The 25,601-nt window shown below is 41.0% G+C and overlaps 1 protein-coding gene across 5 annotated transcripts in view; it reads right to left on the bottom strand.

The window, feature by feature from the left end:
* Nucleotides 1–24,662, bottom strand: part of DENND1B (DENN domain containing 1B) — a 150,698-nt gene extending 126,036 nt beyond the window's left edge. For 4 of the 5 annotated variants that reach the window (XM_059854461.1, XM_059854462.1, XM_059854464.1 and 1 more), the window contains exons 1-2: nucleotides 24,513–24,662; nucleotides 21,617–21,681 (exon numbers count right to left, since the gene is read on the bottom strand). In XM_059854461.1, the coding sequence (XP_059710444.1) occupies nucleotides 21,617–21,681; nucleotides 24,513–24,529 (82 nt within the window). In that variant the 5' untranslated portion in view covers nucleotides 24,530–24,662. Of the gene's footprint in view, nucleotides 1–9,508; nucleotides 9,609–21,616; nucleotides 21,682–24,512 lie in introns of those variants that run through there. The other variant, XM_059854463.1, reaches the window with a different exon arrangement.
* Between the last annotated feature and the right edge of the window lie 939 nt (nucleotides 24,663–25,601).

The raw sequence follows: 25,601 nt of genomic DNA, 5'->3' as shown, positions 1-25,601 counted from the left end.
CAGCACCTTGAACTCTGTGTTTGGTTTGGGCCACTCACTCCAGGAAGGGCATTGAGATGCTGGAGAAGGTCCAGAGAAGGGTAACAGAGCTGGAGAAGGGTCTGGAGCACAGGCCTGGTCAGGAGCAGCTGGGAGAGCTGGGGGTGTTTATCCTGGAGAATAGGAGGCTCAGGGGTGACCTTACAGATCTCTAGAACTGCCTGACAGGAGGGTGTAGCAAGTAAGGGGTCTGTGTCTCTTCCCAGGTGAAAAGAGATAGGACAAAGGGAAATGGCCTCAAGTTGTACCAGGGGTGGTTTATATTGGATATTAGGGAAAAAAATTATTCCTAGAAAAAGTTGTCAAGCACTGGAACAGGCTGCCCAGTGAAGTGAGGAAGTCACCATCCCTAAGAGGTATTCCAAGACATGTAGATGTGCTTTGGAACATGGTGTAGTGGTGGAGGTGGCAGTGCTGGGTTTAGGGTTGGACTCAGTGATCTTAAAGGGCCATTAAAGAAGAGGTTTAGAGTAATTTTCAAGATTGCAGAAGAAAAAAAACTCTGTTTCTTATTTTCCAAATTTTGATAGAATACAATTAAAGGTACCTACTCTAAAATACAGCAATATTTTAACTTCTGGTGCTTCCCCAAGGGCAAAAGTGTCAGTCATTTAGCTTGAGAACACCATTTGATCCCATCAAATTTGGAAAACCAAAAAGTTTGCAATTCATAAAGTGACAAAACTAACCTATTAGGAGCAAGGCAAAAGATTATAAAGGGTTCCTCATTTTACTTTCACTTAATAGCTATAGAAATTACCTGTTCAGGTAATTCCAGCAACAGCCACTATCCTAAGCCTTTCATTTATCATTTGTATAATAAATAACTCTGCACGTTTAACAAGGTCTCCACTAAAACGCTGTATTTTCAAATCAGTGAACCCAAGAGAGTTCCTAGGGAATGAAAGAAAAATAAAGTCTTTTTTCCTTTTTTCATTTGCAGATGTGTGAGATCATGGAAGTATGCTTAGAATCACCTTTCTGAGGAATTTACCCCTGAAATATTTTAAAAGAAGAAAGATGGATGTCTGTGAAATTGAGAAACAAAAGATTAAACTTGGCCAAAGGTCAGAGGATCCACAGTGTTTGAGGGTGCACTATTTCCAAGCACAAATAAAATCAAGCCTGTACCAAAATCTATTTCCCTGGGCGCTGAGAGGCCCTGCCACTGACTTGCTGAGGAACACTGCTGGTTCCTGATCACTTCTCTGAATGCAAGTGGCCTAAAGCTGTCCAGGTCATAAGCAAGTGTTTGAAGATGCAACATGTGAAGAGGGTCAACAACAAAGGCTAGCTTTAATCCCTTTGTGGGAAGCAGGAAGAGGAATTTACCTCATATACACAATACATCTATGTCCAGTGAAGTATAAAACTTCCAGAGGTGCCCAAGCAAGGCATTATGTCTTCTTTGCTTTTCTGCATGCTGGGAGAGGCTGGGAGGGAGGTGAGCATGCTTCTCATGGACTGGATGTAGTGAAGCACAAGAAATGGTTGTATGCCAAGCAGGGAGCTTTAGTGCACCAAGTGTACTAATCACCATTGCTATCTTCTCCCAGCCTGAGCACAACCCATTGGTCCAAAAGGGTGGACCTAAGAATATGGGAGGCTTAACTACTAGTGAACATAACTTCCATCATTTCTAATTGGATTGTGACTAAATTCCCAGCACTGATAATACCAAAATGAGATCAGAGGGGAAAGCCTCCATATTCCCTTTGCACAAAGATTGGAAACAGCTCTCCCCTGCTGTTGTACAATAGCACTGACCACCCAAAGATCCATGGCTTTAGCTAAAAGAGACCCATCTCACTGCCTGCTGAACACGTGTGAGCATGTGATTACTGCGATGCTTCTTTACAAATTTCCAAAAATAGCCCAGAAACAGTGCAAAGAGTTAGAAGGCCAAATACTAAATTGTGTTAATCTACACAAAAGAAAATTAGAATTAAAAAAATTAATAACAGAAGGACCCGATATGGGCTAAGGAGGAAGAGAGCAGAGTCTTTGTGCTTTTCAGGATCTCATTTTGTTTTGGGGATCTCTTTATCAAGCATTTAAGAGAGAGCTATGTAAGCTCCAAACTCCATAGCAATGTACAACTAAGCCAGAGCACATCTTCAGACTTCCTTGCAGCCCATCAGAACTCCTGTAACCATTCCTGACACTCATTTGCTTGACCCATTTCTGATAAACAAAGAATGGAGTACTTGAAGTATTTTTCCCCCTTGTTCGTCCCATTCTTCGCTGGTCCCTTGTTTTGTAGTCAGAGGTTAAACTGCTGACCTCTCACCTTCAAGGCAAGTTTTTCCCCCCTTCCATAAAAGGTTTTTCACAGTGTGCAGCATTCGGATTAGCCCCTATCCCCCTGAACAAAAGCTATGCCTTTGTACCACTGGTTTGGGCATGGAGTCCGTACATCAGAGGAAGCTGCTCCTACTTACCATTCACAATAACTATATTGTGAGGCCCCTCTAACGCCTCGTCTCTCAGTGTCTAGACTTTCACCCAACCAGCCAGCAAAAAGAAAATCCTGTAAAGCACTCAACTGAAAATTAACTATGGTATCCTGTTGTGAACCTGATGAAGACGTTATTTGAACATACGGTAAAACTTTCCATTGTTTAACATAAAGATAAGAGAAAAACTTTTAAAGCCCTGAGGTTTAAATAGTCATAGGGATCAATTAACTCATGGGTCAGTAAATGCATTTTATAAGCAAGCAGCCATTGCTTATGTGTGTCTTTAAAATAATACACAGATTATTAAATATATCCAAGCACAAAGTATTCTGGATATTTGCAGAGCCTAATTTTATACTCACTATGGATACACTAAAGCAGAACTCGAGACATACAATTCTTTTTGTATCTTCCAAAATTAATTGAAAGCTTAGAGTCACTACTGCCCACTGTCCCAGTTATCTTCAGCAAATAAAATGAAAGAAGTATGGCAACACAAGTATTTTATGTCTTGCTGTATGAAACAAGACCTTTAAGGAAAAATGTGAGCAAGATAGGGTATCCATAAAATTAGAGTGCAAACAAACCATTGGATTTTCCAGCAGAAAAGAAAACCCAAATAAAAAACAAAGCGGGGAAAAAAAAAACCACATTGCAGTGACTTGTAATTTGTTTCTTTGAAACACTTGCATTGCTGTAGCATGAATAATCCACAGTAGGAGGACAGTTTACATTAATAAATGTAGTAACAGTAGTTACATTAATAAAAATCTATTCTTTCATCTTGACAAAAAAAACTCCCAAACAAGTAGGCCAGGGAAAAAAAACTAGATCTGAGCAATATCTTAATGTTTGAATAAGCATATATTTTGAAACTCTGAAAAGAATTTATTATTTCAGAAAAACTGATGTTTGCATCTTCTTGGAATTCTTATGGCCTTTTTTGAGTGTGTACTTGGAAAGAATTCCCTGAGCTTTGCTAGCGGAATAAGGCATAGCTGAGGAAATGCATCTCTCTCATCAATTTCCCCAATCTGTTTTGAAAAGAGAGCCAGAGTGTCTCAAAATAAGAGGCAAACAAATTACTGTCTGGCATAGGTTGATTGATTAGGGGAACATGAGGGGGTGTGCTAGGTTTTTGGGGGGGTTGTTTGTTTTTTTTAAAGTGTGTTTTGTGCTGAAACAAGAAAGTGTGAAATCATCCTTGTCATAACAGGGAAAACAAAAAACAACAGCGTTTATCCTTTACTAGCACCCCACAGGGCCTGGTCATGGCCGCAGCATGCGGAAAGCAACTGGATTTGGGAGTCTGGACACAAATGCAACAATCCAGGAAGGGCCTAACAACAACCTCAGTTCTCTCAAAGGGCAAACAAGGTTGGATTTGCAAAGGAAGCAGAAATCAGAAGGTAAGAACCTTCTCTTTCTTCAGAAGTGTCAGACATCAGGCACATGCCAGCATCTCCCTCTGCCACACAGGTCAGTCATGCTTAGTAAGGATTTTAATGTTCCTTGTAATGCCCTTAAAAAAAAAATGCCCACACAGGATAGCTGTCAAACCTAGAGACTGCTGGGTATTAATCTCTTAAGCTAAGAAGTATTTAAGTCAACTTCTGATGCTTTAGGCTCTGTGATCTTGCCCAAGACTGCCTGGCCTGCTTCCCAAGGAGAAGCACATTGGATCACTGCCTGCAACACCTGCTGCACTGCCACCAGAGCACAGGCACCCTCAGCCTTGCACTGAACTACCTCTCCTTGGAGATCCCACGTATAAACCCCATCCAACTACCACCAATCTCCAGAAGTGATACTGAAAACACAGCAATACAGGCATTTACTGCACTTTGATTGGAAAGAACTGCCTTCTGCACCACTGATCAGACACACTTCTGCTCCAGGTCCACTGCAGTCTGCCTTCTCACACACAAGGTCTTCCTGGGGTGAGTCAGCACTCTCTAAAGTTGACCACTGATACACAGGAATCTAAGTCAGCCCCCCAAAACAACACAGCTGCCACAGAAGAAAAACAGAGGGTCTAATACTATAATTCTGTTCATGGTACCAAAGAACTTGCTTATGCAGGTCAGCTATTGACTTAGAATTATTCAACAAGTTGCACATTTTCACACATGTGTAGGCCCGTCAGAGAGCATACACATAAACTGATTTCAGAAAGACAAAACGTCTGACAAGTAAGAAATACAGAGCATTAACTCAAGAACATGATAATTGAAATTGATTGTCTTATGGTTATTAATTTTAGCTCCACACCAGGTTACTGACAGGACAAAGAAATATTAACGTGGGAGACTTAAAAAGCAGAACACTTTGAAATTCTCCCTGTAGCTTCTGTAGAAATCCACAGCACACCACCACCTTGGACCACCCTCTCCTCAAAACCCCAAAAAAGATTGAGAGAAGAATATAAAATAATATAACCTAGGTATGGAGAAGCATCTACTCATGGGCACTTTCAATAAATTATACGTTCAGGTGAGAGACACAGCTTATGGAGGGAGGGTAAAACTTCACCTATGGAACAAGTGAAGAAAAATAAATAAATAATCCCTACTTCTTGGGATTAAATCCCAAAAACTAAGTCAAGGGAATCAACAGTAGCATATTTAAAACAAAGAGAAGGAACCTGCTCACAAACTCTGTACCACAGCCACCAACAGGGCTGCTCAAGGTTGCTGCCAAGGGCATAAAGAGAGCTCAAACCCCAGTGTGCTTGTATAAGATGGGCCCACATTCCACTCTGAGAGAAGATGTCTGTTTTCAGCAGCTTCCAAACCCAGGGTGACCATGAGTACCCATGCAGGAGCAATGATGGTGACATCCAGCAAAGCAGTTTTTGGGCAGTGGCACACAGAATGCTGCTGCATGTGATCAGAGAGAGGAATGAGCTCCTGCAAAACCCCCTCCCAGTTTTTCCTCTCTGCCTTGAGGGCCAGAATCATTATTCTGACACATTTTCCATTTTTTTTTCAGTTATAAATACAAGAACATAGTATCACTAGGGACACAAATGGATGGAGCAGGTGATAGGGGCAGCCCTCCAGGCCCTTCCCTAGGCAGACTTTCATTCACAATGAGGAAGGACAGAACATTTTCACACATGCAAAAGGGAGACCTGATGCTTTTGGAGATCACTAAAAATTGGTAATGGTTTAGTCTGGGATATGAGCAGGAAAGAGCTTCACACAGTGCATATTTCAGGCTGAGGGTTCAGGTGTTTTGTTCCAAGCAGGCAGCCTTATTTCCACAGACCACACGCTGAGCTCCTTGCAGCAACATCAGACCTTAAGCTGTCAGATCTCAAAAGAAGAGTTAAGCATCTCTCAGAAGACATTTCCTGGATATTTGAGTCAGCTTCAGGTTATGCTGGCCAACACCACCAAAGTACTGAATTGCAACACCTGCTGTGATTAACTTCAGCTGGTTTTATTAACCAGTCTTTTACCAGCTATGTGAAAGAGAACGTGCCTTCACATTGGGATCATGTATGCATTAAACATCCAGAAGTGCACACAACTCATCTGCAGTGAATAAAAGTCCAGATTCTTTATTTGCCCTGATAAGGAGAAGCAACACCTTTCTTTTGCACAAAACTTCAGCAAGCTAAATTTTTATTACAGTAGTCTAATTTAAGAATACATTTCTGTTGTTCTTCAAATTATAGAGCATCTCCTTAACAAACAGCCTCAGTCAGAATTCCTCCCACATATACACTTGCACCCAAAATTAAACCCAAAAACCAAAAGATGGAAAAACAGGGAACCAACTGCACTGTGATAAGGGGCTGCTTCTTTAAGCTGCTGAGCAAGATATTGAATTCTCTTTTCTCATGTGTCATGAAAAATTTCCTTTCCAGACAGTTATAAACCAAACACACACAACACTTATTTAAGAACCACCCTGCACAGATGACTTGGTTTACCTTTATCTATGTGCTCTTGTTTACCAATTTGTTCTTTCTTACACTTAAACTGTTTCTCATTCCTGACCTTCAAGGATATAGTAAAATGAACAACAATTATGCAATACACACTATTCTAGAAGCAGGTAACGAAGAAAAGTAAACTACACACAAATTACATCTGAACTCACTCTTAACACCAACAGATACACAAATAATCACTTGTCTACCATCACTTTGGACACAAGTCACTTTAATCTCAATTATTCCATTACTAAAACTCCTTCAAAAGATGGTAGTTATAGACCTACTAACAAAAGAGTATGATTTTAAGCCATTGTACAATGTATGATTCATTTCAAGTACCACAAAGCCCAGCAGCTAGGTTTAAGACAAAGGTTACTGATTATAATCCTCCAGTGACACTTGTAAATTACTTAAGAGAATTCTGATTACAAACTGGTCATTTTTTCCCCAAAAAAAGGTTCCAATAAAGGGTAAGTGAACACATAACTTCTTCGTTTTGCTTTTGAAATGGGAGTCGATAGAGTCTCAGTTTGTTTTTTAAAAAATACCAAAACAAACTTTAGCATTTGTTTTTTCTTTCCTAAATATGCAGGAAGGCTTTGGCAACAAAAAGGAAGCTCAGAACAGATTAATCCATTCATAAATTTCATAGCAGATTCATTCCTTTTTTTACAGTTTTTTAAAATATTGATCCGTTTTCAAATCTGCTTCCACAGAAAGCAATATCAATCTGCTATTAACAGAAATAATTATGAAATGCCCTGAAATGCTAAAAGCTCATTACAAATGTGACAGAATTTTCAGCCTGAACTGAAGCAGACTCACAGTCCACTTCACTACTCTCTGCATAATGCTTTTATTGAATAAAAAGAAAGAAATCAAATGAAGTCTCTTAAGTGTAACACATCTGTGCGGTACCTTGAACTCCAAGAAGAGAGTTCAGCAAGATCCTCCCTTCTAAAACCAAAGACATGAGAAGTGATGCAACACAGAAGCAAAGTCCTAATCTGCTCCCTCCCTGAAATCAGTCCTTGGTCACTGGATTTTGTTTGCACATCTCCTTGCTGCTCTCCAGGGGAGCCCTGCACCCCGTGACAGGCACAGACACCCACCAGCTCTGCTGCACCAGCTCTCTCAGGCAGGACAAGTTTAGAGAAGTGAAGCAACACTGGGACTGTCCTACTCCAGGCACAAGAAAAGCGAGCACTTTGGAAAGTATGTAATTTCTCTATAATGTAATTATATCTTGAATTCCAGCATGTATATGTCATCTTCTTTGGAGTAGTTTCAGGACTGCTCATTCACTCACTTTTACTTCAATTCCACCAACACAGCTTCTGGGCAGCAGTAACTGAGAGAGTTTTTGCTTTCTCCCTCCTGCCTGTGGAAAGACAGGTTGCAGAACAACCTGACAGCAACACTTCCCATTACCACCAAAGAAGTAGTACCAAGAAATGCACTATGCTCAGTATTAGTCATTCACTTAAAGCTTGAAGCACCTACTTCCTGCAAAATGCTATTCAAAGACCTGTGGTTTTTCGCAGAACTTGCCTAATGGACACTTATTAGCAGTAAAGCACCTTGATGTGGCCCACAGTGAAGCATCACCCCAGCTTCCAGCACCACGAACTGGACTTTTGACACTTCCCTGCACAGGGACTGGTACTTGCACTTCCTACTAAAGTAGAGGATGTGTTTTACCTTTGTGGAGCCATTCCCTGTTTGGCTGAACAAGGCAAAAATCCAACAAGGTTTAAGGATTATGTATGGCCCTTAAAATGTTGGGGGTATTTTCAACCTTCTCCCTTAGCACTGCTAAGTCAAATGAAAACATAAATTTCACACATGCAAAGGAGGAAGCAAAGACAATAACAGGACACTCACAAGAAGAAGGAAGAAAATATCAGAGCTCTGAAGCTCTGTAAACATATTCCAGAGCTGAAAGATTTTGTATCCTATTAATAACTACTGAGCTATCTAACCACAATTTAGGAAGATATTTCATCTATTGTTTATAAAGTGCTTTTCTTTGTTGACTTAGCACTATTCAAGACCAGACTTGGCTGGTATCCTGTAAAACACTGTGTTTTGAACCACCTTATCTTTAGTCTATGTGATCAGTTTTCTAAGCACAGATAGTTCTACAGGGGAGAATTGCAGTTCATTGTACATAAAGCAGATTTTACCCCACATCTGTGCATTCTATCAATGACCATAACTTCTAACATAGCTACATATGAAAGAGAATTCTTGTTTCACTGCTCACATATTTTATCTTACGACAACTAAAAATTTTATTAGAATGTTTTAAGAATTTCAGATTAGAGGAGTCAATTATCAGATCTCAACAAAACACCATTTTCCAATGCTGCTCTGTAGTAAACGCTTTCTTAAGAAGAACCTAATGAAACTGAAAACATTGATCTGTCTTGGCCATTGGTGTTCAGAGAAGACCTGGAAGAAGAACTGTCTCTGCCTAACCCTGCATATTTGCAATATTCCAGTACATCTAGTTAATACCCCCTGTGAAGTTAAATAAATGCCTCAATAAATGTTGGTGAACCACGCATGAACATGACATGGTAATTAAACTTTAGAACGATTGATCTATATTTCAACTTTGGTTTCTTTGGTTTTCAAAACATACTATTTTCTTGTAATGGATCAGTATTGGTCTCTGAAAAGAATATTAATTTAAGACAACATACACTATAATTTCTTTTTGGTTGACAAACATGACAGAACTTCTAACATTCCTATTAAATATATGAATTGAATATATACTGCCATGACTTAAAAAGAAAAAAAATTAAATTCTGGAACATTGATTAATAGAAAGGCACTTTCTCAGTTTCTGTAACACTTAACTTTCAACATTTATCTCAAATTAAGCAATCTGGATCTGTTTCATGATTTGCATTGTGTTCAATGCACAAGCACAAAGCTGCTATAGTAAATGCTATGCTAAGTAATATATACTGCTCAACATACCCAAAGCAACATTAACTAAATATAGGTCTTAAAACAAAACAAAGAAAGAAAAGAAAGAAAAGACCAAACTCACTTTGATCTCTCTGCATACAAAGTGCTTCCAAACATCACATTGTTTGCAAATATTGTTTATGCTGTTCTGGCACTTCCCGTCCTAGCAAGACTTTTTGTCTTGCTCCCTGAAAAATGAATATTTCAAGATGTGCTGACAGTTAAAACATACTGGTCATGCTTAGATGAATAATTTCTAGTGTTAAAATTCACAGAAGCAGAACTTCAGTAGCAGAAGTCCCCCAGTACTACATGCCAGTATCAAGTTTCCTTGTTTATTAAGATAAGAGGAGGAGCATACATGGTGAGACACAAAACACTAATTCTCTTTTATCAGATCATAAAATCCTATTATGTTCCTAGGACATAATGTGAGAAATTCTGATTTGGGTCCATACAGAGCCCGGTTATGTTCTCAGCAGAAATCCAGAACTGAATCTTCTAAGGGTATATATTTACTTTACACAGATTGGCTCTAAGTCCATGCTACAGTACATCTGTAATGAGCAGCTCTGCAACTGTCCTGAGTTGAATTAATTCTAGGCTCTTTTACTGAAGTCATTAATGACAATGTTAACTGCTGAATGCATAGATCATTCTGCAATCCTAGGCCACATCATATTTATGAAGTGACTGAATACACATTCCAATTTTTATAGTCAGTACTTCTCTCTCCTTTTAGATGGGTTGTTGAATATTTTAAAAGTTGGAGAGCGTATGAAGTACAGCCACTGCTCACCAGAAAGCTAAAATCTCCACTGGGTACTCTCCTTTTGCAGACAACATCTCATAACAAGGTATCCTTATTTCCACACAGATTACCACACAGAGTATTTTCCAGTTTATGAAGGTCCAGCAGCCATAGAAAGCATCACCATCCAAAACACCAAGATACAAGAAGCCACACAGATGGGTTCTCTTACGACAAATGTAGTTACCACAAAGTTTTCTGGGAAATGCAGAGAAAAATCAGTGTTTCAAAGCTGAGAGACATGCAAACCCACATCAGGAGGGTCAGGGAAACCCAGACATTGAACTGAAATAATTTCAGGCAGGAAGCAAAGTATTTATCTCTTTTTAGATCTTCAATGCTTGCTGTAGTTTCAGATCTTCCTCATCTATTAAAACTGCAAGAAGCACATCATATATAAGCAGAGACCAGGATCATGCTCCCCAGCAATAACAGAGCAAGTGCTCGTGATCTGGCCATCCTCGTGGATTTATTGGCTTCAAGAGCTCTGCTGACCACAGCCAACACAATTCACTACCTTTTTATTTCTAAAATTCATCCTACTTCACTTCCACTGAAAATTCTGGTAGTTTAGTTAATTTTTATTACAGTTTGAGCTGGTTTACCCTGCCCTTCATCACTTTCCCCAATACTAGGAGCTGAGATAATTTCTGCTTTGTTCACTGCTGAAAACACAATGCAAATTCCCTCCAAAGACTGCAAGACCCAACCAGTATTCTCAATGACAGTCTGCTGTATCTGTCAGTGTCCAGTAACATCACACAAAATTGTTTATTTAAAAATAAGAGAGTCACTGTTACTAGCTGCCACACAGTTTAAGACAGGCTTTATTTTATTAATGTTCTTATTGCCAATGAAAAATGTTTTCACCCAGGCACTTAAGGAGTGGTCATCTCAAGCTTTTTTTGGTCCAGCAGTGTCATAGTATTGATTTCTAACATCACAACCAGAATGCAAAAGAATATATCTTTCAAATCATTCTTTGTATAACACAGCATATTATATCAAGACCAAAAAAAAAGTGCTTTATGAATTCCTTACTTAATTAATTACACTTGCTAGTTCTGGCTTTTTTTGTCTTGCCTGACACTTGTAAAAGCATTTTTAGACTAGAACTAGTAAGGTGCTAGAGGGCTCCAAACCCATGTTAAAGCAGATGGAAACACATACTTACATTGCATGCAACATGCCCATTCCCAGAATCTAAAACAGGTTTACTCAGATGCCTGATTGAATGCCTGATTGAAACTGAAACTGAATGCTCAGAACCTCACCTACCTCAGTTTTGGTGTCAGGAAGCTTTACTTGTCCTGGCACCTAACCACTGACATCACAGTCTCCACTGATGTGACAGCAAAAGTTCATCAGCTACAAGGAAACTGAAGCTCTTGTTAAGCTGGCAGTATTCTTAAAGGGAAAAGTCACCTAGACAATGAATACCAGCAAAAGTCTTTCCTGGACACAAAATTCATCAGAATTTCCTCTGCTGTGTCACAATGCTGTTAACTATTTTCAGTTCTATGAATTGCATGATACCAATTTAGTACAATTGTGGTCTTTAGCCAGAATTTTGTTTGTACAAAATGAAAATTTAATCTATCTCCAAATCTATACCTGCCCACAGGTGACAGGGATCCAACTTTGAGTATGGGGGCTTTTCCTTAGGACCTAAATTTTGTTGTGAACAGAAGAACTGGGAAAAACCACCACAGTTGTCAAACCCATTTCTTCAAAAACAAGACAAGAGTTTAACAAAACCCAAACAGATTCCAACACAAAGCCAACAGGAAGATAGTAGGGCAGAGTAAGGGCATACCTAGCTGTGTTTAGCTTCCTGAACTGGCAATACATTTACTTTAACAAACCTGAAATACTTGAAATCAACACTAAGGGATGAATCAACAGCCAAAGCTACATTGAAAGCATGAAAATCCCATCGGTCCCTCCCTATGTGACCTGCCTAATGAACTTTTGCTGTCAGTTCCAGAGGCAGCCCCAGCAGCTGGATGGCAAGCGTGCCCACGGAGCCAGCCTGCCAGGTGCCACCTGGCAGCAGGAAGGATGCTTCCCTCACATGCTTTTAGCAGTGCCAGCTATTTGAAGTGAAACACAAACAGCAAATACAGCTTAGGAGCCAAAGGACCTAGAGAAGATGGGAACATGATGCATAAAGGATCAGCTCCTGCCAGCAAGACTACATTACAGTAACTGCTTCCCTCCTGACACTCTGAAGGCACAATGGTTTCACTCCATTATTTCAAACTCATTATAGACCTAAGTATTTCTAGTAAGTTTGCAATCACCACACAACCCTTGTCCTTTGCCTTAATGCTGCTACTTTTTCTTATATTGCATTTAAACAGAACACAAACACATTCAATGTAGCACAAACCACTCTTTTTTTTGCACTGCATCTTAACCTGAGGATATAAAAAGTATCACTGTTCCCCAATAACTCAATTTCATTCCTGGAAACAACTGCCTTAAAATGTTAAGCTTTTCTTTGTAACTTCTGAAGGAAATAATGCTGTGCCTATAATCATTATCAGCATGGCTTCCCTGTGTCAAGTGCAACTATCTCAATACAGTTAAATTCAATTTTTAGCACCCAGTATTTAACTACTAAGCAGATTTTTGCGTTTAGTTAGTCCTTTGACACAGCAAAAGAACTGCCTCCTCCCAAAAGCAAACATTTCACCCCATCCACACAATGGCAACACAACTTAATACTTCTATGTGCTCTAATACAGGTTCAAGTGGTGCAACAAATAAAACCCTTGATATTGAACAGCATCTAAAGTCAGATGGACAGGAAGTATTTGTGTCATTCTATGGTGCTGAGTTTAAGGAACAATGCAGTGTAAAACCATTTACAGGAAAATACCTTGGTTATGTTGATTATGCCTCTATGATGATCAAACTTGCCATTAACTAAAAAAGTTTTTAAAATATGTCCCACAGAAAGCCTAACCAATATGCTTTTTTCAGACACAAGTTTTTAATTTTAGTTAGGTTTCAATCTACATCTGAATACCCATTCAAATGCATAAAGAAACCAGATTCAGGAAATATAATCTAAGGGCGTTGTTCAAACCTTGTTTCTAATTAAGGATTTAACACTTGGACAAAACCTTCCAAACAAGGATTGAGAATTTTGCAAAGGAACACAGTATGACTGTAAACTGCTGCCTTGGCTTTCCCAGTGCAGGAAACGCAGATACCACACCCAAAATCTCGTTCAGGCCTTTTTTCTTAACTTCTGCTTTTTCTCTTCTTTTTTACAAATAAAGTTCAGTACTAAGTTTTAAAATTTTCTCCTAAACCAGATTCACAAAATATAAAAAGTCTTTGTTCACCCAAATTACTCAATTCTAAGCATAAAACTACAATTCTCCAGAATATATGGAAAAATATTAAAGGCAAATATCAGAATTAATGTTTTCAGCATTTTTTTACTTTATCTGTGAGTCACATCGAATCTTCCACCCTAAGTATCTGCCTGTAAATATCATGTTTTTACAGGGATCTTGGAGTTATCACACATCAGCCTGTCACGAAAAATATGGATTCTTAACATATTAGTTGCAAAGCAATGCTAGGCTTAAATTGCTCTTACTACATTACTTTAAGGAACAAAAATAGCACTTTACTTGGCTTCAGGGGTTTTTAAGCCTTTCACAAGCACTTATGTAACTCTTCCCTTTGTAGCCCTGATCATGTTTTATTTTATTTACATACAGAAGTATCTATTTCAACAGTTAGATGATGAACATGTGCATCTACACGTATCTGCCACTCTCCAGATAATATCTTCAGTGGCAAAGAAAAAAAGAATTAAAAAACTATTTTTGTTAACCAGACAGGAAACCCTACACTTCAGCCTCTTCAAATTAGTGGTAGACAGAGAAGTGTCTTACAGCTCTGCAAAAAAAGTATTTTAAACCTTGAAAGTTGAACCACTTTTCAAAGTTTTTCAGCAGATTTTAAATCCTCCTTACATTAAAAAAAAATATACAAGTCCTAACATAATATATAAAGAGAGGAAGCAGCATAAAATATCCCATTGAAGAAAGATAAATCTCTGTGTACGATGGGCTGGCTGCTCAGTGTGTGGGAGGGCTGAAGCATGCTGACATTAGCTTAGGAAAATATGCAAACTCTTAACACTTCTGAATGCAAGCAATTTAAAAGCCCACAAACTATCCCCCAGGCAGCCATCTCAAATAGTGAAGTACTAAAATGAAACTAAAATTAAATTTGAAAAAAGCACAAGAACGTCAACTTTCATACTGATTGACTGCATTACACACATGGCTATTTTCAACTTATGTTTAGTTATACTAATACTAGTTGGTTCATTCTACTCAATTTTATACAAAATCCTTTTTATACCAGCTTAACATCTGTATTCCTTAGCTCATCAAGTTTTTCCCTTTTAATTTCACTGCCCAAAACCCGATCACCCTGCTAAAAGTGGCATATGGCATTACAAGAAAAACTGACACAGCCAGGCAAGTGCCTGCAGGGGAATACTTCATCTCTACCAGCAGTGATAGCACAGTGTCTGCCCCCACATCACTGCAGCTGGAATCTCTGCAGTAGAGCAGAGCCTGCCACTCCTCCCAGGACTGTCCTCTGGCTGCTGGGGAGCAGGGGGGTCAGCCCTCCCCACTGAGGTCTCTTCACCCTGGTAAAGAATGCAGGCAAGATAGGAGAAAGGGCTTCCTTGACCTATTTCTTCAGCAGCTCTCACCCCTTCCCCTCCTACATACACATATCTGCACCCACCTCCAAATTACACATACATCCAAGAATCTCTGGAGGTTGGTGGAGAAAAAAGATCTGTAGGAAATGAGACACTAAAAAGTAGCAACATTTTCCTCCACAATTTTGCATCTGTGGAGAAGCTGAAAGCTGTAGAGACTACACTGCATTTCTCAGTCTCTGGAGAAAAGAAGGAAAAGGTAAAAAGCATCAAAACGCCAATCTTTATCTTAGATGCAAAATCATTCTTGTCTTAATTGGATTTGTTGTTCATAATTTTCTAACACCCACTCTATGCTAGTGACAGTCCAAACACACATAAGACATTGTTCATACCCTCAGGGGCTTTCCAATTAAATGCCAGAAATTTGAACACAATGAAATTACTCATTTAGCTACAAGTGGAGGGTTTAAAGTTTATAATTTATGAAGGATTTACAGCTATGCTTGGTGTTTGTACACTAGAGAACTTCAGCCAAACTCTGGCTCATATCCCTTGGTTTTGTCTGAAGGATACAAGTGATGCTCTACCTGCTTTTCATATACTGCCTGCTTTTGTCTTCAAAGCATTTACACAACCCTCAACAAAAGACTGTGATATTTTCTTCTCCTCATCAATCAATCCTATAGAGAAATCAGGCTAGATTAAATGTCCTTTGTAGCTTTGAAATTGCAACAGAATAGCAAGAAACCACTACAGGGAAGTAGCAGTAACCTAAATAACATATGAGTTAATGAGTTGGGGCAGGGGGGCAGGGGAGCGGATGTTAAGCTCAATGAAACTTCTGAAGAATATAAAAACAAAGTTTTTCTTTTTCTAATACACAAAAATTGCATCTAAGCTAATACTATAAGCAGATATCCAATGCTGTCAAATGACATTTTACCAATTGAAAAATTCTATGTTAATACAGTATTTGAGACTAAAATATACACATGAGATATTTTAAGAAAGCTTATCTAGTTCATAGCAACATATAGTTGCTCTCCACAGTTACCTGAAGAACAGAGGATGCTTTTAAAAAGTAGAGAAACCTAATTTTCTGTGGGCCAGTACTTATTTAGTACCCTTCCAGCTAAAACCAACAGGGAAAAAGGTTAGCAGTATATAAACACCACATCAAAAGTTTTTACTGCTCTTAAAAAAAATCCTGCAGACTTCTTCATGTGTTACTCTGATAGAATTATCTTTTTCATCAGGTTTAAAAGATACTGTATAAAAAATGTAGAGCAGAGGAAAGAAGTTATCTTGATCAGCATGTTACACCCAGTGGCTCAGAGAATGTGGTTAACAAACAACTCTAGAGTGAAGAAAAAACAGATGAAAAAGCAGTGCTAGCTCTGTCCACAATCCTACGGGCACCTTTGGAAGACTCTAAATCTAAACCTTACCAAAGCAAGACAGATTACCCTTGGACAAAACTACCAACTGCATTAAACTTGTTTTTGGAATTGGGACCTTTCTGGATTTACATACTTTGTTAGTACCTTAACAGAGAGCAATCAAACCTCAGACAAAGAATTTTGCATTTCTAAACTAATTCCTGGACTTAATGTATACAGTTTTTAACTCTACCAACACACAAACTGGATTTGTGCCTTTTTCTTGAAAATTTAATGAATATAAGGCCCTTTAAAGAAAAATAATTTGGAGATCACACATCACTAAGATTTATTATTATTCTGGCAGAAGCAAAATAAACTACAGGAGTTATTCATGCAATTCAACACAAACTATTTAACACCCTCTCTGGAAATCACATTATCTACCCCTAGAGCTATATAAGACTTCTTAGCATTAAAAAAAGAAATAGAAATAAAGCAACCAAATTTCATGGGTGTTCCAACAATTATTCTTAGATTGGACAGAAAATGAACTGGTACTTTAAAAGGGTTTTCAAGTAAAACTTTTACAGTCAGGATTGCTTTAGACCCAAACCACAATTCAGTAGTTGACTTTTCTGGATTTACCTGCAGCGTCTGAGGAGCCTGTTGTTTTTTTTTAATGTGCTATAATCAAAGAAAAAGAAGGTATAGCAAACAGCACTCTCTAAACCACACTGAAACCAATCTGAGTCATCTTCTCGGGAAGCTGTGGACAGAAACGCTGAAAACTTTATGTTCACAGAAGCTGTTGCACATTGCTTTTCTACTGCTGGCTGCTGTATCTGCCCTGCCTTTTGCATCTGCAACCCAGTTTTAACAGAACCAATGCACAGGATATAAAATGTATAGACTGAGTTAAATTGCCAGCTCCATATCTGCCCATTTAACTCAAACCCACGGTTCAGACTTAGAGGTGTGTATGTACAACCTGTAGATGCTTGTGTACTCATAGATACACAGATACATAGACACTCCTCAGAGAGATTACAATGGCACTATTAATTTGGACATGTCCGGTGGAAAAGTTCAGAAACATCAACATTTCAGAAATTCAATTTACTTTTCATGATAGAAGGATCTGGATAGCAAAAAAAAAGCTGCAGACAGCTTTATTCAGATAACTCCTAGGCTCCAACCCATCTTCCAGTGCCAGTTGCAGTGTAATTTTCAAGGGACAAAAGAGTGCCAGGAGGAGAGTAAAGCTGCTGTAGGTGCAGCTGTTGAGCAATACCCTTATGTAAGACTGCACTTAGGACAACTGAACTACTGCTTTACTCCTGATACCCAGTAAGGGTGACTCAGCTCAAAGTGCAAAAAACTTTTCACCCTAAAGCTAAAGAGAAATTCTTGTCCTTAAAATAACACAGCAGTTTTGATAATATCTGTTATCAAGCTGCCCTATGGGTCTGTAAGTGAAAATTTAATACAGAAGGCCTGCTGCTGATATTAAATTGAGCACATGTTTTTGCTATTTCTTGTTCGCTGTTCATTAAGGAATAACACAGAAAAGAATTACAAAAATATGCAACTGCCTGGAAGGCAGTGTAAAACTTTTTTCTGTAAGGTGCTACTCACATTGCAAGCCAAATTCACAATTAGCAAATACCAGGCTGTTAGAATAGCTTAGCACTTCTGTCCCAGTCACTCAGCAAACTCTGCTGGACAGAAGCAAGTTCATCTCAAAAGTCTTGCGAGAAATGGGTTATGAATTTTCCTAAGTAAAAGCTGTCACATCAGCTGGTTACTAACTGATGTTTACTATTCTCAGCACTGCAAAGGGCTACAATCTCATGTTGGTCTTAAGGGTTTTGTCTCCTCTTTGGAGATTTACTCTGAAAATACACTAAGCATATATCCTAAACTGTTGAGGGAATTATGAGAATATTTAGGTAGACAGTATCCTTTTTTTCCCTCTCCTGTCTGAGGAAAGGGTTGGAAGATCACTGTTCTAGCAATGCAATTGTGCATTCCTGTAGTTAAAAACAGAGTAACAAATATTCAAGTATGTAAGCTACTCTTAAATCACAAAAAAATCCAGAAACCATGTATCCAGTGGGAAACAAAATTTATTTATCCACCTATAAATAAATACATACTAGCACAACTGAGCCTGTAACCAATTCAAGAGCTACCTACCAAACACGAAGTGATAAATTCATACTAACTTAGATGGAATCTCTTTGGTTTCTACTCAATGTAAACACCTATGTTGAAAGTAATTAGTGGAATAATTGAAGAACAAATTTCTTAACACATAGAAGTAACTATATGCTGCATTTCATGTATGTATGATCCTTTACAGTTGGAAGAGTCCTAGGACAATGTAAAGTCTGAAAAACTGACATTCTTGGAGAGCTATGTTGTAATTAAGAAGTTATGAAAAACTACTTTTCCAAAAGTGTTAAACAATTTTAACAGTAAAACGCTCAATCGTGTCCGATTGTTACAGGCATTTGGCATCCTCATAAAAACATCTTAGTAAGAGCTCCACATGCAGTAAGGCCATGGCCATTTTGATTTGTTAGAACAGTTACACATTGGCACAGAGAAATTAAAATACAGGAGAACAGAGACTACAGCAAAGCTTGCAAATAAAAAGATAGAGATACACGGGTCACATTAAGGTCTTCCTCGCTCCTAAGTCGGCTTCTCGGGCTGCTCACTCATGCAGGGAGATCATAATTTTGTGGCTGTGATATTTCCACGGCAACACTGGTGACAGTGATGTCACAAATTCAGTCCTGACATAGCTTCAGGATCAAGTACAAGGAGCAGATGGGATGCGAGGGAGAAAGCCCCTATTTAAACACAAATCTCTTTCATAAGAAAGAAAGAGGCATGAGCAAAGAACCAGGTGAATGGATCATGTTTTCAAGTATGATATATTCAAAAGATTATCCTAGCATGAAAATCTATTTAAAGGCAAGACCTACAATACAGGGTAACTGTCAAATTTGTTAGGCCTTATAATAAACCAACCTTGAAAGCTCCCTGTTTTGCATGACAAGCCCTGTGCTCCATTTCCAAAGTGGCAGTGAAGACAATACACTTTTGTCCCTTGTGAATTTCCTTTAGATAACTTTAACATTCAGATATATTAATTTGATACATCACTGTGCTCATAATACCATATGTAAATATGATGTCAAGCCCTCACTGGAGTGAGTTTGTTATCTGAATTAGATATGATAGGAAAGACATTAAAACAAATCCCAGATGGGTCACCAAGTACAACAGGATGGTAACTGGAATATTCAGCCAGCACTGTTAGATTGGCAGAAGGGGACTGTACTTTTGTCCTGATCTGTGGATGCATGCAAGAATCAACATAAGCTGCAGGCCAGCTAAAGACCCCTAAGCCCCCCACCACTTACACACTGCAGACTCCAAAAAATTACTGGTATCAAACCTCCTTCCTATCTTTGGCCACACCATGAACCAAGAGCAACTGAGCCCACAGAGCCTAGAAGCCATTGTGACAAAAGGGAGAATAGCAGAGAATGCAACCACAATACAGTCACAAACAGTCCCCACATTAACACATGAGCAAGGAGACACATAAATTTCTTAAAGGTGCTTCTCTCCACGAGGACAAATGATAAACAGCAAAACTACCAAGCAAGAGAGACAAGGGAAGTGCCTATGACCAAAATTCAGGTGTAGGCAGTCATTCACAGAGCTGCACGCAATGAGAAGTGGTTTCTTATGGCAGCAGTGCAGAAAGATGCACAAGAAAAATGAGAAGTCAAACAGAAGATAAAAGGAATTAAAAGGATATAGATCCATGTTCTGATCACAGAAGGGAAAAGCCCGCACTTTTCAAGACTTCAAGATGAAGACCTGGAAGGATTACCAACAGTCTAGCTCTCAGGGGGGAAAGGAAGAAAGGGAGTAAAAGCTGCAGCCTGAAGTTGGGCCTAAGCCAAGCCATGAACAGGCCCCCGGGAAGGGATATTGGGTGGGTGCAATAACTAAAAGAACAGTGCAAGAGAAACAAATCCTAGTCAAGTAGCTAAGCAGCATTCCCAGACATCAACTATGAAAGAACTAAGGCAAAAACTGCTAAAGGGAGAGAAAAGTGGGCAGAGTACCATGTGATCCAAGCCACAACAATGATCATAGTTAGGAAAGTCCACCTGATTTGCCAAACTATGACAATACCAACACCAAATCAAAAAAGCAGGTGATAAACTGGAGGATCCTGGCTGGTAACAAAAATAACTAAAAGACCTGAAGACCTACAATTGTTTAGCTTCAACAAAAATAGGGTTTTTCCAAACACATTAGGCACATTCCTACAACTCACACTAACAGAAACACTGTCTGAAATATAAAAAAAAAAAGAATAGTTTGGGGCTATAAACTTCGGCAGGCCTCTTACTTGTTAAAGTAGTAAACTCTGGAACCAGTATCCTTTAGCACAGTAGGACAAGAAATATAGTCTATTTTAAGATGTAGTTTATTGTTTTTATAGTTGTGATTAAGACACAGCTGTCACAGACTAACATGACCACAATACAAGCCCGACAAGACTCCTCCTCTCCCTTTGCTTTTGTAAGGCCAACAACCTCGTGTGAGAACATGAACCGAGTTCCCCCAGTGGACTTCCAAGAGGTCACTTGAATTTCAGTACTGGAAAGCCCATCTTCTTTTTGCCCAAGAGGAAAAAAAAAGCCTCTCTCAGATAACTCTTGCACTACTACATCTCTTTTACCTCGTGTTTATAGAGATGTGAAAGTGACGGCTGATACAAGCTCAAGGCAGCTCTCATTGCTGTTTGTATGGGGTAGCAAACCAAGGCAGCTGCCAAACATGAGTGACAAAGAAAGTCTCTTCCTATTGTTTTTCAGAAAATAACTTACTTTCTCTCTATCACACTGATCAAAATTAACACTCCCCTGATAGAGAAAAGTCAACTGTTCTTCTAAAATGAAATCTTACACAAAATCAACATTTTAAGAGTAGAAAATACATTTCAAGTCCAAGTTTTGCAAATATATCATGGAGAACAAAAATATTTTTACAACAGCTAAAATGAAAACATAAAAAAACCCCACAACAACTAGAAAGTAATAGAATTTAAAAAGCAAATAAATAATCATAGGCACATTCTAATGCAATCTCAGTCCAAAAGCAATTCAAAGTATAAAATAACACTAGATTGGGATGCCAAGTATTTTTTTCTAGCTCTCATTTCTCTATATAAATATCTTAGGCACAGTGTATTACCTTCGTTTTCTGTAGCTTGGCATTCTACTTTCAGTACCAAATCAAAGGTACGTTCTGGATTTTCCCTAGAAGAAACAAACACAACCAATTATCATATACATATTTCTGATGTTATTTCTACTGTTATAGTCTTTCCATTCTTTTTATAGAAAAATAAATAGAATTAAAATATTATTAAAACAAAAATAGTACTCAGATTACTTCTAAAGAAGAACCAAAAAGTCACATTTCCCTATAAAGCCCTAAGAAAGGAATAAGAAAGATAAACAAGCTAAACTGTGTGATTTATTTACATTTTATTGTCACTGCCTCATATATCAAATAGCTTTTAAGTCACTTCACCATACCTCATCTAACAGTTGAGAAAAAAGAGCTACTAAGCTCCTTATCAATCAATCACTCTGCAACATTAATGGAGTTGCAGGCAGCCTTTTCTAAAGCTATGTCTTATTTCTACTAAGTAGGAACAGCCCATCATTAGACTTCCATTTTAATTCCCTGTGTTTAGCCGCCATCCTTTAAATGCACCTGATTACCACCCCAAGGCCGAGAATCATTTGGCTTCCTCGTTCACCAGATATTGATCGCCAGCTGGGCCTCTAAAGGCTGAACCTCCGGCGTGATTCAGGGCGAGAGCCAACAGGAGTGCCCTAAGTGGGGATGGCCACAAGCCCGAGCTCGCCAGGAAGACAGAGCCTCCCTATCTGCAGTAGCCATCAAGGGCAGCTGCGTGTGACGGCCGGCGCCTCTTCCACCTGATGATAATAACAAACTGCGTGTGCCAACAGCAATTAACACTCAACCTAATCCCAAACTACATATTCATTGAAACACGTCTAAATGACATTACCATGCCATCCACCCCTCTCTGCCTACCAAGCACACTGCTATTTATATTAAAAACAAGCGGTATAACCACACCCATATCAATTATCTATTTAACCACATAAAAGGCTCACAGTGGAACTCCTGTCTTGTGTAACACTCCCACTGAAATCAGCTGGAGATTTAGGCATAGGAAAAAAAAAAAAAAAAGACTTGGTTCCAGGTTTCTAGGATGCTTCACATAAAGCATAGAGTAAATTAAAACATTGTTGTTTCTTTAAATAATGTATTGAATGAAATCCAAAGGCTGAGCCATGGAAAAACTCAACTGTCACAAATTAATTGATTCAGTACATGCTTTCACTGACCTCAGCACCATCATCAATTGAGATAAACAATTCTAGTCCAATTCATATTATGAAGACATAACCTGCCCATACCACACTCTTTCCTTGCCTTTCAAAGCATTTTGTTGGAGAAATTATCTACTGATCCTGCATATAGGAGATGAAATTCTGGTCTGAGTTACAACAGTGTAAATCCAGGACATTGGAGATTTACTCCGGTGTTAAACTGTCCATTGTTCCTCTGGCTGGTGAGCAGGTTCAGAATGAAACTGATAAGGCTGCTTGGTTGAGTCACCTAGAAAACTGAACCACAAAAATTCTTCATTTAAAAGAAATGACATCTCCCCATGACATTGCTCTAGCTTAGGCCTTCGGTTTATCCTCTCAGGCTGGGTCTTTTTAATGTGAATCAGTTTGTGTTACAATCACCAAATGAATGCTTCTAACTCAACTCCTAGATGAGTTACACTCAAAAAAGGTCTTTGAAGTAATACTGCCTTCTGTCTTTCACTGTAGTACTCTAAAACTGCTTTTGCAGGAAAATGCTTCTAAGTTTACTCTTCACATCCCACTACGCTCAGAAGTGTCAAAAATGTGTCAAACTAATCTGAGAATTGTGAGCCTGTCTCTCGTCTCTCGTTTCCCTGCCAGCTCCGCGGTGCCAGCCTGCTCAGCGCGTACAGACACGGAGCTGTTTGTCAATTGCCGAAACCCGTGGGTAACATCTTGTCACTTTCAATGTCAGGAGAGCAGGCGGCCGCTGCCGGAGGGCAGCCGGGACGGCAATGTTCCCGAACACCCAAAGAACCTCTTCTCCACCGGCCACGCCGTAATGACAGAAGGGTGGTCTGCAACCACCATGGCCATAAGCTGAAACACAAGGAGTTTCACCTGAACGTGAAGAACAATTTCTTTACACCGAGGGCGGCAGAGCAGTGAACAGACAGCCCAAGGACAGTCGCTGAGTCTTCCCCTGGAGACGTTCCAAACCCACCTGGAAGTGTTCCTGTGTCACCTGCTCTACATGACCCTGCCTCAGCAATGCGAGAGGACGGGATGATCTGCAGAGCTCCCTTCCCACCCTGACAGTTCTGTGACCTCCTAAAGGGATGCCTGTAACAGCCTCGGCCCGCGGCGGGCAGGGGCACTGCGGGCAGCTCTGCTGGGCCCGGCGGCCTCGGGACCGCGCTGCCACCCCCGCACAGGCCCCGTTCATCGGGCACAGCCCGACCGGCGCCGGGGCCTCTGCCCGGCCGGGCCGGCGGCTGCCGAGCGCGTCCCCCGCGCCGCGGCGGACGGGCGATGACCGGGGCCACCGCGGGGCCGGGAAGCGGCGTGGGGCGGGGGAGCGGCCGGCGGGGCTGGGGCTGCATCCGCCTCCTTCTTCTTCTCCTCCTCCTCCTCCTCTCCGCCGCCGCGGGCCGGGTCGGGGGGCGCCGCCGCTCCCCCCGCGCCGCGGGTCCCGCCTCGCCCCGGCTCCGGCCCCGCCGCCTCCCGCCCGCCCTTCCCGCTGTCACTCAGCGGCCGCGGCGGACGCGCCCGGCCCCTCGCACGCTCCCGCCGGGTGGGCTTCCCCTCCTCCCGTCCCCGCCCGCCGCACGCCGGGCCCGGCGGACCGGGGCAGGCACGGGGCCTGCTCGCCGCCTGTCCGCCGCGGGGGCTCGGCTCGGCCCGGCTCGCCGCGCCCCACAGCCCCGCCGCGGCCCCGCGCACACAGCACTCACTTGAACCTGCTGTCCATGGTCACATCGCGGGCCCCGGAGGCGGCCCCGGCGCCCCCAGGGACAAGCGCCCCGCCCGGCAGGGCCGGAGGGGCAGCGCCGGCCGCGGAGCGCTGGGCGGCGGGGGCGGCTCAGCGCCGCGGCGGGCGGCGGCCCATGGCTGCTCCGCTCCGCTCCCCCGGCTCGGGCCGCGACTGCGGCGGAGCGCGGCACCGCCTCCTCCCCCGTCTCTCAGTTCCTGTTGCAGCCGCTCCGGCACCTTCTGGGAACCAGGAAGCTCCGCGGCGGCCCGGAGAGCCGCCGGGGCTGGTGTCACCTGAGGGCGGCGGGGGAGGGCGGCAGCCCGTGCCCTCCGCGGCAGGTGCGCTGCGGAGCCTGCCCGAGCCCGGCGGGTGGGCCAGGGCAGCGCGGGGGCACCGCCATGGGTCACCTCCCGGGCACCTGCACCCGCTGCTGGAGCCGCTCAGAGGATGGGTCCGGCTCGTGTGTGCCCTGACACATCGTAGCGGCTCTTTCACGTTCTTTATGCACAGCAGGAAAGGGGAGCTTTTCGTACTAAAGGTCATAAATGTTAATTTATCCTGCTGTAATCTGCTTAGCTTTTTGTTTTATCGAGTGCTAAACAAACACTATCCCAAACGGCTGAAGAGCTGGTGCAGCAAGGACGGCTGGAGCAAACCCACCGTCCTGTAAACACACATAAAAAGCTTTCAGTCTTCGAGTGCTTCCCTCGAGTTTGGAAAGGAAATAAAAATAACACCGTCCTTGAGAGGCTTCCAAGTCTCATTCATCTGAGAGGCACTGAGCAGCCAAATTCCCACCTACACCAAGTTTCCCTCACCAACATAGTAACACTGTAATGAAAAAGTGCATAAAATAGATTCTGTGGTACTGGGCCAAAGAGAAAACGTCATTATTTTCACTCTTCCTCCAGAAGCTAATCATCGTATCAGCAGTTGAAAAGATGAAAAAAATTCAAGCCAATTATATATTAAACACATAAAACAGCATTAGTGCATTACTGGGGCTGAAAAATCAAATATTCAAAAGTCAGGAAATTACAAATACTAACTTCTCCAAACCAATATTGTT

The sequence above is a fragment of the Haemorhous mexicanus genome, chromosome 9 (assembly GCF_027477595.1).
Source record: "Haemorhous mexicanus isolate bHaeMex1 chromosome 9, bHaeMex1.pri, whole genome shotgun sequence".
In the NCBI taxonomy this organism is placed as follows: Eukaryota; Metazoa; Chordata; class Aves; order Passeriformes; family Fringillidae; genus Haemorhous; species Haemorhous mexicanus.
This window is presented reverse-complemented; position numbering and strand designations above follow the sequence as displayed.